The 13,610-nt window shown below is 60.2% G+C and overlaps 2 protein-coding genes across 11 annotated transcripts in view; one reads left to right on the top strand and one right to left on the bottom strand.

Annotated features, from left to right (window-relative positions):
* Positions 1 to 9,984, top strand: part of SREBF1 (sterol regulatory element binding transcription factor 1) — a 21,707-nt gene extending 11,723 nt beyond the window's left edge. For 2 of the 5 annotated variants that reach the window (XM_024565088.4, XM_071219277.1), the window contains exons 2-19: positions 1,674 to 2,096; positions 2,475 to 2,647; positions 2,730 to 2,867; positions 2,949 to 3,170; positions 3,963 to 4,077; positions 4,311 to 4,525; positions 4,738 to 4,978; positions 5,077 to 5,255; positions 5,511 to 5,772; positions 5,853 to 6,019; positions 6,220 to 6,388; positions 6,860 to 6,968; positions 7,276 to 7,385; positions 7,506 to 7,638; positions 7,802 to 7,967; positions 8,419 to 8,619; positions 8,732 to 8,843; positions 9,156 to 9,984. In XM_024565088.4, the coding sequence (XP_024420856.2) occupies positions 1,674 to 2,096; positions 2,475 to 2,647; positions 2,730 to 2,867; positions 2,949 to 3,170; positions 3,963 to 4,077; positions 4,311 to 4,525; positions 4,738 to 4,978; positions 5,077 to 5,255; positions 5,511 to 5,772; positions 5,853 to 6,019; positions 6,220 to 6,388; positions 6,860 to 6,968; positions 7,276 to 7,385; positions 7,506 to 7,638; positions 7,802 to 7,967; positions 8,419 to 8,619; positions 8,732 to 8,843; positions 9,156 to 9,361 (3,341 nt within the window). In that variant the 3' untranslated portion in view covers positions 9,362 to 9,984. Of the gene's footprint in view, positions 1 to 79; positions 201 to 1,673; positions 2,097 to 2,474; positions 2,648 to 2,729; positions 2,868 to 2,948; positions 3,171 to 3,962; positions 4,078 to 4,310; positions 4,526 to 4,737; positions 4,979 to 5,076; positions 5,256 to 5,510; positions 5,773 to 5,852; positions 6,020 to 6,219; positions 6,389 to 6,859; positions 6,969 to 7,275; positions 7,386 to 7,505; positions 7,639 to 7,801; positions 7,968 to 8,418; positions 8,620 to 8,731; positions 8,844 to 9,155 lie in introns of those variants that run through there. The other 3 variants (XM_045199078.2, XM_024565090.3, XM_024565089.4) reach the window with 3 other exon arrangements.
* Positions 9,985 to 10,553: 569 nt separating this feature from the next.
* RAI1 (retinoic acid induced 1) overlaps positions 10,554 to 13,610 on the bottom strand; it is a 108,435-nt gene continuing 105,378 nt past the window's right edge. For 5 of the 6 annotated variants that reach the window (XM_071219275.1, XM_053910821.2, XM_053910822.2 and 2 more), the window contains 2 exons: positions 12,429 to 12,478; positions 10,555 to 12,021 (listed from right to left, as the gene is read on the bottom strand). In XM_071219275.1, coding sequence (XP_071075376.1) covers positions 12,007 to 12,021; positions 12,429 to 12,478 — 65 coding nt within the window. In that variant the 3' untranslated portion in view covers positions 10,555 to 12,006. Of the gene's footprint in view, positions 12,022 to 12,428; positions 12,479 to 13,610 lie in introns of all 6 variants that reach the window. The other variant, XM_053910823.1, reaches the window with a different exon arrangement.

Here is a 13,610-nt window from a genome sequence, read left to right as displayed (position 1 = left end):
CTGGGCCCGCGGCCGAGGGGGCGGGCGCAGGCCCAGGCCGGCGGGAGGGGGCGGGGCTGACGGGCGGGGCGGGGCGCTCCACCCGCTTTAAAGCGCCGGGGAGCCAGGCGTGGTGAAGTCCGCGTGGAGACCCGCAGGCCAGCTACCTGGACTCCCCGAAGGGGTGGCAGGCCGCGGAGTCATGGATTGCACGTTCGAAGGTATTTTTTGGAGGACCCCCACCCTTTCATTACAGAGCCTCCACCTCCGCTGTGGGGTCACTCACCCCGGTTCCCTGGAGGGGGCGTGTGTGAGTGGCGGCTGTTGGACTATGAATGGGGAAAAAACCGGTTCCCGAGGGGGAGGTGTACCACTTCCCAGCTCTCAGGAGGGATCGTGGACCACCCTTCAGCCTCATTAGTTGCCCCCAGCCCAACGTCTGCAGTGAGAAACTGGCTTTCCTACATCCTCTGCTGCCCGTCTGGGGCACTGGAGGAAGAAGCCGAGAGGGGGGCCAGTGGTCTTTCTGTCGCCCAGGGGAGCTCTGGATTGTCCAAACCCAGGATCCCAGCCCTGGATTCAATCAGGACCAGGTTTCTTTCGGGAACGCAGTTTCCCCATCTATTAAAGGGCCCAATGAGGACTGGCATGAGGGAATGGGAGATCCTGCTAGTGAAAATACTTTATGCCCACATAAACATGGAGGGCCCACAAAATATTTCTGTTTGAGGACCCCGGAGACTGAGCCCAGCACCCCATCTTGCTCTCTCCGAGGCCTTTAGGGAGGCCTCTCCTGCAGTGATTTTCCTGTCTGGGCACCTATCAGTAGGAAGGAATTGGCCACTATTGAGGCCCCACTCTGTGCGGGCTGCCTGCCTGCAAAGCCTCTTAGCGGCCCTGTGGAAGGGGTTTAATCTCCTGTCGTGTGGATGAGGGATGAGGAAGCTGAGACCCAGTGAGAGGAGGCCACTGGCTCAGGCCCCACCTCAAATCAGTGTGGACGGGCTGAGAACTCTGGCTGGGGACCTTGGGGGCTTTGTGGGCTCCCAGAGCTGTGCTTGTGGGTCCTGCAGGGTACTTTGACCCACAGTGAGTTAGAGGGCCCCAGGATGACCCAGCCAGGTTGCCAGTCACCTGCGGTGGGGGGGCTGTAGTGGAAAGTGTCTCCCCATTTGCAGGGGGAGGAAGGAGTCAGGACAGACAACGTTGGCTTTTATAGAGGGGAAACTAAAGTCCTGAGTGGCCAGGTCCCAAGTGTGCTTGGCTGCAGACAGGGTCTGGGCTTGTGCCCAGAACATGCAGAGACACACTGCTTGGCACACACATGGCCGGCAGCTGACTCTGCCCCAAGCCTCGGTCTGGTCCACTGAGTATGAATTGGTAATGGCTCTTAAGTCGGCAGTCTTGGATCCAAGCTCCAGCCTACATGTGGGGCAAGTTAATAGGCCTTGTGGGGCGTTGGTCCTGCATGTCACTGACCTTATCTAATTGTTGCAAGGGCTTCCTGGTAACACGTGAAGTACTAGGCATTGCTACTAGATGTCACAGGTGCCCAAGAAATGGCTGTGTGTCTGGGACCACAGGCTTGCACATGTGCAGCAGTGTGGACAAGGGGTCTGCAAATGTGTGATGCCTTTTACAGGGCCAGTCCCTGCAGGCTGCACAGTCGCTCACACAGCCTCTTTTTTCCCCAGACATGCTTCAGCTCATCAACAACCAAGACAACGACTTCCCTGGCCTGTTTGACCCGCCCTATGCTGGGGGCGGGGCAGGGGGCACCAACCCCACCAGTCCTGAAGCCAGCTCCCTGGGCAGCTTGTCTCCACCTCAAGTCACTATGAGCTCCGCACTTGAAGGCTTTCTGGGGGGGGCCAAGGCAATACCCCCACTGTTGTCCCCTCCCCAGCCTGCACCCACATTGGAGATGTGCCCCTCTGCTCCTGCCTTCTCCCCTGGGCCTGGCGTCAAGGAGGAGCTGGTGCCGCTGTCTGTCCTGCAGCCCTCCACCCCACAGCCCCTGCCGGGGACCCTCCTGCCCCAGAGCTTTCCAGCCCCAGCGCAGTTCAACTCCACCCCTGTGTTGGGGTACCCCAGCCCTCCTGGAGGCTTTTCTGCAGGTAAGGGGGCATATGGAGGGAGAGAGATGGCAGGAGCACAGGGAGAAGGGTCCACTGTGGTCATAGTGGAGGAATTTGCAGGCTTTAGAGAGCTGTTTCCTCTCTGCTGCTTGAGATGCTGACTAGCAGCACTTGTGTTCCTGTTGTTGGGCTAAGCCTTGCCTCCCATTCTGCTGGGGCATCCGCCTCAGTGCTGCCCGTCCAAAGACACACACCTGACTGGAAAGCTAACACGTTCACATCAGAGCCCCAGGCAGGGGATGTTGACAAAGGAAACTGAGGCCACACTGGTAATGACTCACCCAAGGTCACACACGATAGGGACCTGAGGTTGGAAGTGGGTTAGGGCAGCTTGTACCGGAGACTTCATCTCTGCAGGGACCCCTCCAGGGAGCACTCCACAGCCACTGCCTGGCCCGTCAGGGGTCCTGCCCTCCTCCTTGCACACCCAGGTTCAGGGTGCAGCCCCCCAGCAGCTGTTGACAGCCACAGCCACCACCACAGTGGCCCCTGGAACAAACAGTGTGACTTTGCAGATCCAGCAGGTCCCGGTAAGGGGGTTTGTCCAGGGGCTGGGGAACTGGCAGCTCCTGGTCCAGACAGAGCTTACAGCGAAGACCTCCCCTGCCCCAGGTGCTGCTGCAGCCCCACTTCATCAAGGCAGACTCGCTGCTCCTGACAACCATGAAGGCAGACACAGGAGCCCCTGTGCAGGCGACCGGAGTTGGCTCCCTGGCCACGGGCACGGCTGTGCAGACCGGACCCTTGCAGGCGGGTAGCATGGGCAGGGTGGGAGGGCGTGGGGTCTGGACACATGTGTGCCTGTCTGGTAACGCATACCTGGCTCTGCAGACCCTAGTGAGCGGTGGAACCATCCTGGCGACCGTGCCGCTGGTAGTGGACACTGACAAGCTACCCATCAATCGGCTGCTGGCCAGTGGGAAGGCCCCGGGTTCGTCCCAGAGCCGTGGCGAGAAGCGCACCGCCCACAATGCCATTGAGAAGCGCTACCGTTCCTCCATCAATGACAAGATCATCGAGCTCAAGGACCTGGTAGTGGGCACTGAGGCAAAGGTGCGGGTGAAGGCCTGCACAGGCACAGAGTACGGCGACTCTGGGGAAGGAGGCAGTGGGAAGGGAGAGAAGGACTTGGGCTGGGCCCAGTCCTGGTCAGCTTCATTTATCCAGCTAAGCTTTATGGAGAGCCCCTGTGCACCAGGGGCTGTTCTAAGCATTGGGGATAAAGAAGTGACCAGACAGGCAAAAACCCTCCTGTTGAGGAACCAACGTTCTAGTTGGGGGGATGACAATAAATAAGATAAATATGGAACAGTCAGCTGAAATAATTTTAGGACTGTATACATGGAACTACTCCTTAACTGTTAAGCAGTTGAAATTACATTCGGCCCCTTGAAGGCAACTGCAAGGCTGATATGGCCCCCGGTGAAAATGAGTTTGACACCCCTGGGTTAGAGTGTGCCAGATGGTTTGAAGTGCTAGGAGAGAAAAGAAGGCAGGAAGAGGGATGGCGAGAGTTGCAGATCTGAATCGGGTGGTCAGGGAAAGAAGGCCTGACAAAGCGCTATGATATAAAGCAGACCCGAAGAAGGTAAGGGAGTGAGACACGAAGATGCTAATAATAATAGCAGTTAGTGAGATGGTATTGTATGTATTTTACATATTAATTGCTATGCCTGCCCTGTGAGAAAGGTACTAGGGGAGGAACATTCCATGTAGAAGGAACAGCAAGTGCAAAGGTCCCGAGACAACTATGTTGCAAAGAAGCCCTGACCCTGCCCTGCTCAGGTGCCCACTTGCCAGGCCTGACCGGTAACTACTGTGCTGTCTCCCTCCCACCTCCTGTAGCTGAATAAATCTGCAGTCTTGCGCAAGGCCATTGACTACATTCACTTTCTACAACAGAACAACCAGAAACTCAAGCAGGAGAACTTGAGTCTGCGTACTGCTGCCCACAAAAGCAGTGAGTCCTGGCCTCCCATGGCCTGTGGTTCTGACCCTGCCTCCAGCCCTGCCCTACCCCTGGACTCACCTTAAGCTCTGACCCTACAAGGGCTTTTAGCCCTTCCTTTTCCCTAAATTGGCCCTCAGAAGCTAGGCCAAATCCCAGTGCCCCTCCCCAGGGCCCTAAGTTGATTTGGGTGGCGTGGGAGTCTCTGGCCTTTACCCCCAGCCCTGCTCCTTTCCCTCCTGTAGAATCTCTGAAGGATCTGGTGTCTGCTTGTGGCAGGAACTCTGATGTGCCCATGGAGGGCATAAAGCCTGAGGTGGTGGACACACTGAGCCCACCACCTTCGGACGCCGGCTCACCCTCCCAGAGCAGCTCCTCGTCCCTTGGCAGCAGGAGTAGTGGCAGTGGTGGCAGCAGCAGTGACTCGGAGCCCGACAGCCCAGCCTTCGAGGACAGCCAGGTTGGGCTCTGCACTGTGGCCCTTTCCTGTCTCAGTGTGCTAGGGCTGGGTCAGGAAGAAGCCCCTAACATATCTCACCTCCTGTTTCGTAGACAGAAACCCTGAGGCCTGGCCCTGGGGGGCCCACAGTGAGGGTGGGTGGGTCGCTGGTCCCTCTGGCAGTACTCTCTGGGCCACTCCCACTCTGTCCTCACCACCCTGCTCAACCCCAGCAGGTGAAGCCAGAGCAGCTGCCATCCCCCCATAGCCGGGGCATGTTGGACCGCTCCCGCCTGGCCCTGTGTGCTCTCGTCTTCCTCTGTCTCTCCTGTAACCCTTTGGCTTCCCTGCTGGGCAGCTGGGGTCTCCCTGGCCCCTTGGATGCCACCAGCACCCACCAGGGTTCTGGACGCAACGTGCTGGGCACTGAAGAGAGAGGTGGGACAGGCCAGCATGGACACCTCTGGCAGAGAGGTAGCAGGGGGACTTTTCGGGGTGTAGACCCTAGGCCTGTGGGCTTGGGCTCTGCACTTCCTGGGACCTATGTCCCCAGCCCTTCTGTCTGCCCCCAGATGGCCCTGGCTGGGCACCGAGGCTGGTACCCCCACTGGTCTGGCTGACTAATGGGCTGCTGGTGCTGGTTTCCTTGGCACTTCTCTTTGTCTATGGAGAGCCAGTCACACGGCCCCACTCGGGTCCTGCCACGCACTTCTGGAGGCATCGCAAGCAGGCTGACCTGGACCTGGCCAGGGTAAGGGGCAAGGAGAGACCTGGGGGCACCTGGGAAGGTGCTTGGCGTCACCCAGTCTTCCCTGCCCTCTGGGTTCGCCGTGAATCTGCCCTGTCCTCTCCACTATTGTCTACCGCTCAGTCTCCCACTGACCTTGGGTAGCCCAGCTTACACTGCCGGGGGATACTAGGGTCATAGCGGGGAGCCCAAAGTGGAGGGATCTTCAGTTCAGAGCTAGAATAGCCATGATTCACCCAGAAAACCCATCACCCACAGGGGGACTTTGCCCAGGCTGCCCAGCAGCTGTGGCTGGCACTGCAAGCACTGGGCCGGCCCCCGCCCACCTCCTACCTGGACCTGACCTGTAGCCTGCTCTGGAACCTCATCCGCCACCTGCTGCAGCGTCTCTGGGTGGGCCGCTGGCTGGCAGGTCGGGCTGGCGGCCTGCAAGGGGACTGTGCTCTGCAGGCAGATGCCCGCACCAGTGCCCGAGAGGCGGCCCTTGTGTACCACAAGCTACACCAGCTTCATGCCACGGGTATGATGGGCAAGGAGCAGGCCTAGGGGATTCTGCCACCTCTGACAATAGCCCGGCTTCATGCCCTGCCTGTTTTCCAGGGAAGTACACGGGTGGACACCTCACTGCCACCAGCCTGGCGCTGAGTGCAGTGAACCTGGCAGAGTGTGCAGGGGACGCCCTGTCTGTGGCCACACTAGCTGAGATCTACGTGGCTGCTGCCATGACGGTCAAGACCAGTCTCCCGCGGGCCTTGCATTTCCTGACCGTGAGTTGGGGGTAGGCTGGTGGGGACAGGGCTGGGGGCTTGGCTTTGTAGCTGTGGCCAGTGGCTCCTGGAGAAGGGGCTGCACCGCATGAGGCCCTTGGTCACAGGCTGGTCTCCAGGCCCAACTGGGGTCTCAGCCCAGGGTCAGGGTTTGAGCCCTGCCTGGTCCAGTGTGACAGCCCACCTCCCCTCACCCACAGCGCTTCTTCCTGAGGAGTGCCCGCCAGGCCTGCCTGGCACAGAGCGGCTCAGTGCCGCTTGCCATGCAATGGCTCTGCCACCCTGTGGGCCACCGTTTCTTCGTGGATGGGGACTGGGCCGTGAGCAGCCCCCCCAGGGAGAGCCTGTACAGCTCAGCTGGAAACCCAGGTGCTCTCTCACCCCGGGCCCCTCCTCATCCTTTGTTCCCCGTTCCCACTTCTCATCCTCACTCCTGCCCCGTCCCTGTGCCCTGCATCTCTGGATGTCCCTGCCCACCCCTGTCTGTTGCCTGGCCATCTACTGTTGCTTTGGGGGCTGGGTCTCTCCCAGTTAGGGCTCTTCAGAAGCAAACGGAGACAGGGATCTGGGAGTGGGTGGTTGATTTGGGAGGCGACCCCAGGCAACAGCACTGTGCTGTGAGGAGGTCGGACAGGGGAAGACAGCTGGTGAGGGAGTGTTAAGGAGTAGGTGACACTGTCTGAGGTCGGTTATCCTAAGGGCAAGGACAAGGGTATTTCTTCACCAACTTTCATCTGTCCCAGAGCCAAGCCCACCCGTGTGCCCAGGAAAGAACCCTTGGTGTGGAGAGGGGAGTATGGAGAGTACAAAGTCCCCCAATTCACACCCTCCTCCCCACAGTGGACCCCTTGGCACAGGTGACTCAGCTATTCCGAGAACATCTCTTGGAGCGAGCACTGAATTGTGTAGCCCAGCCCAGCTCCAGCCCTGCATCAGCTGATGGGGACAGGTGAGTGTCCCCGTGTCCCCCCATGAGGCAAGAGCCCTCCACTGTGAGGTCCGGGAATGGCTGTGTCCAGGGACTTGTGGAGGTGGCCAGAGCCAGGCGACTGGCCACTCACTCTGTGGCCTCAGGTAGATTTCAGCTCCTCTCTGGGTCTTAGTTTCCCCACCAGCCTGGGCAGGAGGAGCCTGGGCCACTTTGTAGAGCCAGGAAGTCAGGCTCCGCTCTGGTGGGAAGGTGAGAAGGGCCACTCCGCTCCCAGGACTCCCAGAGCCCCTGCCCCCGTTCTAATAGCCAGTCCTTCCTGCCACAGGGAATTCTCAGATGCCCTCGGGTACCTCCAGCTGCTGAACAGCTGTGCAGATGCTGCCGGGGCTCCGGCCTGCACCTTCTCTATTGGTTCCAGCATGGCCACCACCACAGGTGAGCCCCCGGCCCCTGCCCTGTAACTGCTGCTCAGTCACTGCTCCACAGCTGCTCAGCCTCAGGTGCAGTGTGGCTGAATTTCAGGGAACACCCCCATCTGCACCCTGCTCCTTGCAGGCACAGACCTGGTGGCCAAGTGGTGGGCCTCGCTGATAGCTGTGGTGACCCACTGGTTGCGGCGGGACGAGGAGGCAGCTGAGCGGCTATACCCACTGGTGGAGTGCCTGCCTCGTGTCCTGCAGGAGTCCAAGTGAGTGCTGGCCAGATTGGCCCAGCATCGCGCCCCCCACATTGTTCTGGGTAGTTGGGATCGCCATCCTTTCTTTGCCATGAAACTAGAACCTGGGCAGTGGGAGCTCAGTGAGGGCCTGTGGCCTGGTCTGACCATCGTTCCTCTGCCCTGGCCCCAACAGGAGACCCTTGCCCAGGGCAGCTCTGCACTCCTTCAAGGCTGCCCGGGCCCTGCTGGGCCGTGGGAAGGCAGAGTCTGGCCCGGCCTGCCTGGCCGCCTGTGAGAAGGCCAGTGGGTACCTGCAGGACAGCCTGGCTACCACACCAGTTGGCATCTCCATTGACAAGGTGAGGGGTAGAGCTAGGGGCCTGGCAGTCTGCAGGGTCCCAGCCTTTCCATTCCCTGCTATCCCCCAACAGACTGCAGAAGGCTGGGGTTGGCCTGACAGCACAGGACTGGGGCCCAACTGGCTGTGCTCTCTGGCTAAGACTTGGGTCCCTTGGAGAGTGGTTACCACTGTTCAGCCCTAAATCCCCCCACCCCGGCCCAAGGAGGGGTGGGGTGAGTGCTGTGGCAGGGCCCTCCATGGAGGCTGCAGCCATGGCCGGTGGTGGGTGTGGAGGCCTGGAGAGGTGGGCGGTCCCGAGGTGCATTGCTGTTGCATTGCATGTGTGTGAGGTGGGTGCAGTGCCTCGGCAGTGCAGCCCGGAGCCGGCCCCTGACACCACAGGCCCCTGCCCTTCCCCTTCCAGAACTGGAGCCCCCCCGAGTGACCCCTGCCCCGCCCATCCTCCCCAGGCTATGCAGTTGCTCCTCTGTGATCTGCTCCTGGTGGCACGCACGAGTCTGTGGCTGCAGCAGCAGCCATCTGCATCAGCCCAGGCCTTGCAGGGCCCCAGCAGTGGAGCCCTGCCCTCTGCCCTCGAGCTGCATGGCTTCCAGCGGGACCTGAGTGGCCTGAGGCGTCTGGCACAGAGCTTCCAGCCTGCCATGCGGAGGGTGAGTGCCCACCACCGGCCCTTCCCTTCACAAGGGGGATGTGAGGCAGCTGATGTGGGAAGAGGGTGGGAGCCTGGCCTGAACCCTGACTCACCTGGCTTCTCCTGCCCAGGTATTCCTACATGAGGCCACGGCCCGGCTGATGGCAGGGGCCAGCCCCACGAGGACACAGCAGCTCTTGGACCGCAGTCTGAGAAAGAGGGCCAGTTCCTGTGGCAAAGGAGGTGAGAGGGGCAGCGGCCCTTGTAGGGGTGTGTGGGGGTGCTGGTCCTGCCTCATCTTCCCCACCCAGGTGTGTGTGTGGGGGGGACTTGCAGTGTTTATCTGAGAATCCAACCAGGTGACCGTCATTTGTGGGGTACGTGACTGTGCACGCGTGTCTGTTCTTTGCCTGGCCCTGAGAGGGGACCAAACTCCTGAGAGTGTGCCAGCGATCCAGGTGGGGCGGGCAAGGGTGGGGCATCTGGCAGGCCATGGGGAGTGGTCGGGCACTGAGCCCCGCCCACACCCCACTTTGTGACGTGGCTTGTGTGCAGGTGGGGTGGAGCTGGAGCCACGACCCACGCTCCTGCTGGCCTCCTGCTACCTGCCGCCCTGCTTTCTGTCGGTGCCCGGGCAGTGTGGGGGCATGCTGGCTGAGGCGGAACGCATGCTCGAGAAGCTCGGTGATCGCCGTCTGCTGCACGACTGCCAGCAGATGCTCCTGCGCCTGGGCGGCGGGACCACGGTAACCTCCAGCTAGACACGCTCCCCCGCCCCGCTGCAGCCTGCCTGCGGTCCAGTCCCAGTACCCGTTTTAAGCCACCTTGGTGCCTTCTGGCTCTGTCACTGGCCAGAGCATCGAATACTGAAGACAGTGCCAGAGACCCCAGTGTCCATGGTTCACGTAGGGACTGCACTGCATCGGCGGGGGATGGGACTTTTTTTGGCTTTTGCCGCTTGCCCTGGGAGGCCAGAAGGGACTTGACTCCGCCAACCCTGCCCCCTCCCCAACCCGACTAGCAGTGGCCAGGATGGTGCTGACCTCTGGTGGCAGGTCGGGGGATTGCAGGGGCCGGTCCAGTCTGTCACCTCTTTGCTCTGTAGGTGCCCAGTGGCTTTTCCCTCTGCTATCTAAGAGGGAAGATAGGGGGTACGTGTCACTCAGCTGTGGGGGGGAGGGGGGGCAACTTGGCTTTCCTGGCCAGCAAGGGGGCCCTGCCCCAAGGCCCCACTTTGCCTTCTGGAGAGATGTGTACATAGTGTAGATCGGGGTGCATCAGCCTCCTGGCCTCGGAGGCCCAAGTGTTACTTTGCCTTTTGCAAACTTTATTTTCATAGGTCGAGAAGTTTTGTACAGAGAATAAAAAGTGAAATTATTTATAATCTGGGTTTTGTTTCTTTGGGGAGGGTGTGTGCTTCAGCTGATGTACTTGCTAACCAGAGGGGGTCCTCTGTGCCTTCTCCCCAGCACTGGGGCAAAGGCCGCCCCACACACATCTGCCATGAGGGACTAGATTCCCCCCGCTCTGATATTGCAGGAGGCCCAGGGAGGGTGGTTATTACCTCCAGCTGAGTTGGATCCCACTGACCTCTGGGGCCTTGTTTGGGCCCTCAATCCTTAGGGTCATTTGATTTCAGCTGTCTTCTCTAACCTCCCAGCTTCTACTCCTGCCCACTCCCAAGGTGACATGGAGGACACATGGAGATCCAAGTATCCTCAAGGATCTGTTGACAAGAGCTAAAACCTGTGTATCTGGAGTGTCAGTTTCATGCCCCCCCCCCCTCGGTCACCTAGCTCTTACGCCTGAGGAGGACGCCTTCTGCCCCCATTCTGACCTGAGGCTGCATGGTGGGGGTGGGGTGCCGAATGTGCAGCAGGGGCTTGTTTCCTACTCCTGCAAACTGCTAGAGTCCCTGACTCTCCCTTTGTGCCCCCTGGGCTTTCCCCTCCATTTCCATCCCGTTCCTAAAGCCTGGTCCCTTTTCCCAGCGGAATCTGGTCAGAGTCCACGGGCTGCAGACTTCCAAAACAATCGTATCTTTATTGACTTTTTTTTCTGAATGCAATGACTGTTTTTTACTCTTAAGGAAAATAAACATCTTTTAGAAACAGCTCGATACACACAATCTTCAGTGTGAAGCAATATACTAATAAGAACACTAGTCTTAACATTTACAGTCTTCATATATATTATATATATGTATATGTATACATATATATACACTATATAACGAAGCCAGATATAATACACACGTTTACCATTTTACAGTCATATGTACAGAAAGTTGCTAGGGTGCCCCACTCTGGGGCTGCCTCAGGCCTATCGAAGCATGGACAGAACTGAGGGCAAAGACAGGCTGGCGGAGGGACTGGCCTGGGCTGGTGGTGGCTGTGTGGGAAGGGGTGTCCTGGCTGTGGCCCCCTTCCCAGCAAGGGCCTGGTGCTGAAGAGTGCACAACGCACGGCAGCGACACACGGCAGAAGCGAGCATGTTCCCAACATATATACATTCTATGCAACATATATATAGAGGGGTACACAGGTTTGTACACAAATCTGGTGCTGCCTCTGCTCCTGAGCCAAGTGGGGGCTTCAGTCCCTGGAGACGGAGGTCCTGCAGAGACAGTCTGCTGGAGCTATGCTCTGGTCCAGACGCCGGCGCTCCCTGGCTGGCTCCAGGGGTGGGGCAGATGATTGGAAACGGGAAGAGGAGAAGCAAAAGGGGTGCCCCCAGTCCAGCCTGTAGTACCCGGGGAGCCTGCATCCCCTGAACCTGTCCCCAGACTCCCCTGGCTCTGCCCAAATTGCATGAAGGTTCTGAATGGTTTGTTCCAGCGCTGTGAATTTGTCCAAAGCCTCTGGCCCACTCCCCTGTTGGCCTAGCACTCTCCAGAAAGGCAGGCTTCTGCTCCAGCTCCCCCCAACCCTCTGCTTCCTAGGAGCCACCCTCTGCCACTTCCAGGGCCCTTTGGACCCCCACCCCCAGGGCACCCGGCTGCATGTCACAACCTGACTGGGTTGGTGGCAGCACCCACGTGTAATGTGTGCCACACTGATTTGGAACTTCCAGTGGAGCAGCGTGACCCCAGGCTAAAGGCGTCTCCCACCCCTCCCGGAACCTAGGTACCCCAAGGAGTTTGGCCGCTCTGCACGCTTCCCCTTTGCAAGCCTGGCCCAGAAGTGTGGGTAGAAACGCCGTGTTGTCCAGTTCCAGGAGCAGTTGGCTCCAGAACGTGTGTTCTTCCCAACCAGGGACCACGCGGTTCAGCCCTAGGCAGCCAGTCCAAGATCCGCGTCTGGATCCTGGACCGGCTCAGGGAGCAGCTCAAAGGCCTGTACAGACGACCCCTCTCCTTCCGCGGAGGGCGAGCGGCTCCGGCGGCTTCCCCCGCGGCCGGGGTGTGTTACAATGGAAGCCTCTGCAGGAGAAGAGTACACACCCAAGCGTCGCATCATGCACCGCAGGGACCCGGCAGGGGGCAATCCCCGCGGCCCCGCCCACCCGGGGCACCCGACAGCACTACTGGGCGGGGCGGGGGCGGGGGCGGCGATCTCCGCGGGAGGCTGCTGGCCCCGCGCCAGTCCCTCCTCTCCGCACCCGGCCCCGTGTCCCCGGTCTGTCCTCCCATTTCTGCCGCCTGGGACGGCCCCTCCCACAGGGCCGGCCAGGTTTCTAAAGTGGTCTCTGGGGCCAGTGAGTGCCGACCTGCCAGCCGCCCGCCCGCTCGTCTGCCCGCTGAGGGCCCGCCCGGAAGACCGGCGGCCCGCGGTGGGCAGGTCCCTCTCCAGCCTAAGCCCCTTTCAGGGGAGGCCTGTGGTCACCTACCTTATGCTGGGGGCATTTCAAAGAAAAGTTATCTTCGGTGAATATGCAACCTGTGACCGAAGAGAAGTTGGTGTGGTTAGGGCGCTGCGGATGTCTAGTCGGGGCCAAGAGGGGGCCCCGCGCCGCGGCGTCTCTGTGCCCAGAGCTGGTCAGACCCGCGTAGGTGCCACCATCCCTCCGCCTGCCCCTGCCCTGCAGCCGGGCTGGCCTGTCCTGTGGCACTCTCACCTGCCTGCTCACCTCGAACTCTCCGTTATTCCGGAGGCCTTCCCAGACCCCCGACTGTGGCAGACCCCACGCCCAGGGCGCCCCCTGCTGCCCGGGGCCTGGCCGCACTGGGAGCTGCCTGCGAGAAAGCTCCCTGCTGATGTCTTGCTCAGGGTCTCTGCCTCCCTGGAAGGCCAGCTGTGGACACCAGCTCTGGCTTCTCCCTGGACGCGAGGCCAGCCCTGGAGGAGGCTTTGCCGCCCAGTGGGGCTCACTGAACAAACGTTCAGGGACTGGGTAGTGCAGTCACCAGTTTGGATTTGAGCACTAGCTACTTCTCTGAGCCTTGGTCTCCACATCTGTCACACGGCACTCTGCCACCTACTGTGTGTCCATGGTGGGCACTGATGAGGAGGGTGTCTGTAAACCATCGCACCTGTGAGGCCCCAGGGGAGGCTCCCTGAGTGTGGGGCGGGGCTAGGAAAGTGGAGGGAGGTATCAGGTCCAAGCAAATGCCCCCAGGTGTCTGAGGGTATTTGCCCCAGGGCACTGCCCATCCTGGGGGAACAGGGAGGCTGGCTGAGCATGGCCTGTCCTTGATGCCCACCTCAGGGCAGGGGTACACTGATGTCTCAGCAAGTCCCCACTTCCCTGTCTGCTGCACTTAAGGAAACCCTTGCTTTTCTCCCTGGAACCCCCACCCACCACCCCCTGGGGAGCCTAGTCCTGGGTCCACTCCCTGTCCTCCCATGCCTCATCTGGCATGGTTCAGAACAAACCCTAAAGCCACAAATAGCCAGAGGCCCAAGCTTGCCAAAGAGAGCCCTCTTGCCCATGCTGAGGCCAGCAGTGGTGGCTAGTGGGCAGGGCTGGGAGGCAGCAGGGGCAAACCTGCAGCCTTGACAGCCGGGATGGAGGGCTCTAGGCCTCTCTGAGGGGGTCTCCTTTTTCTCCACCCACCCCTGCCAGAAGCTG

Source organism: Desmodus rotundus, chromosome 9 (genome assembly GCF_022682495.2).
Source record: "Desmodus rotundus isolate HL8 chromosome 9, HLdesRot8A.1, whole genome shotgun sequence".
Classification (NCBI taxonomy): Eukaryota; Metazoa; Chordata; class Mammalia; order Chiroptera; family Phyllostomidae; genus Desmodus; species Desmodus rotundus.
Note: the sequence above shows the minus strand (reverse complement) of the source record. Positions and strands in the feature narration are given on the sequence as shown.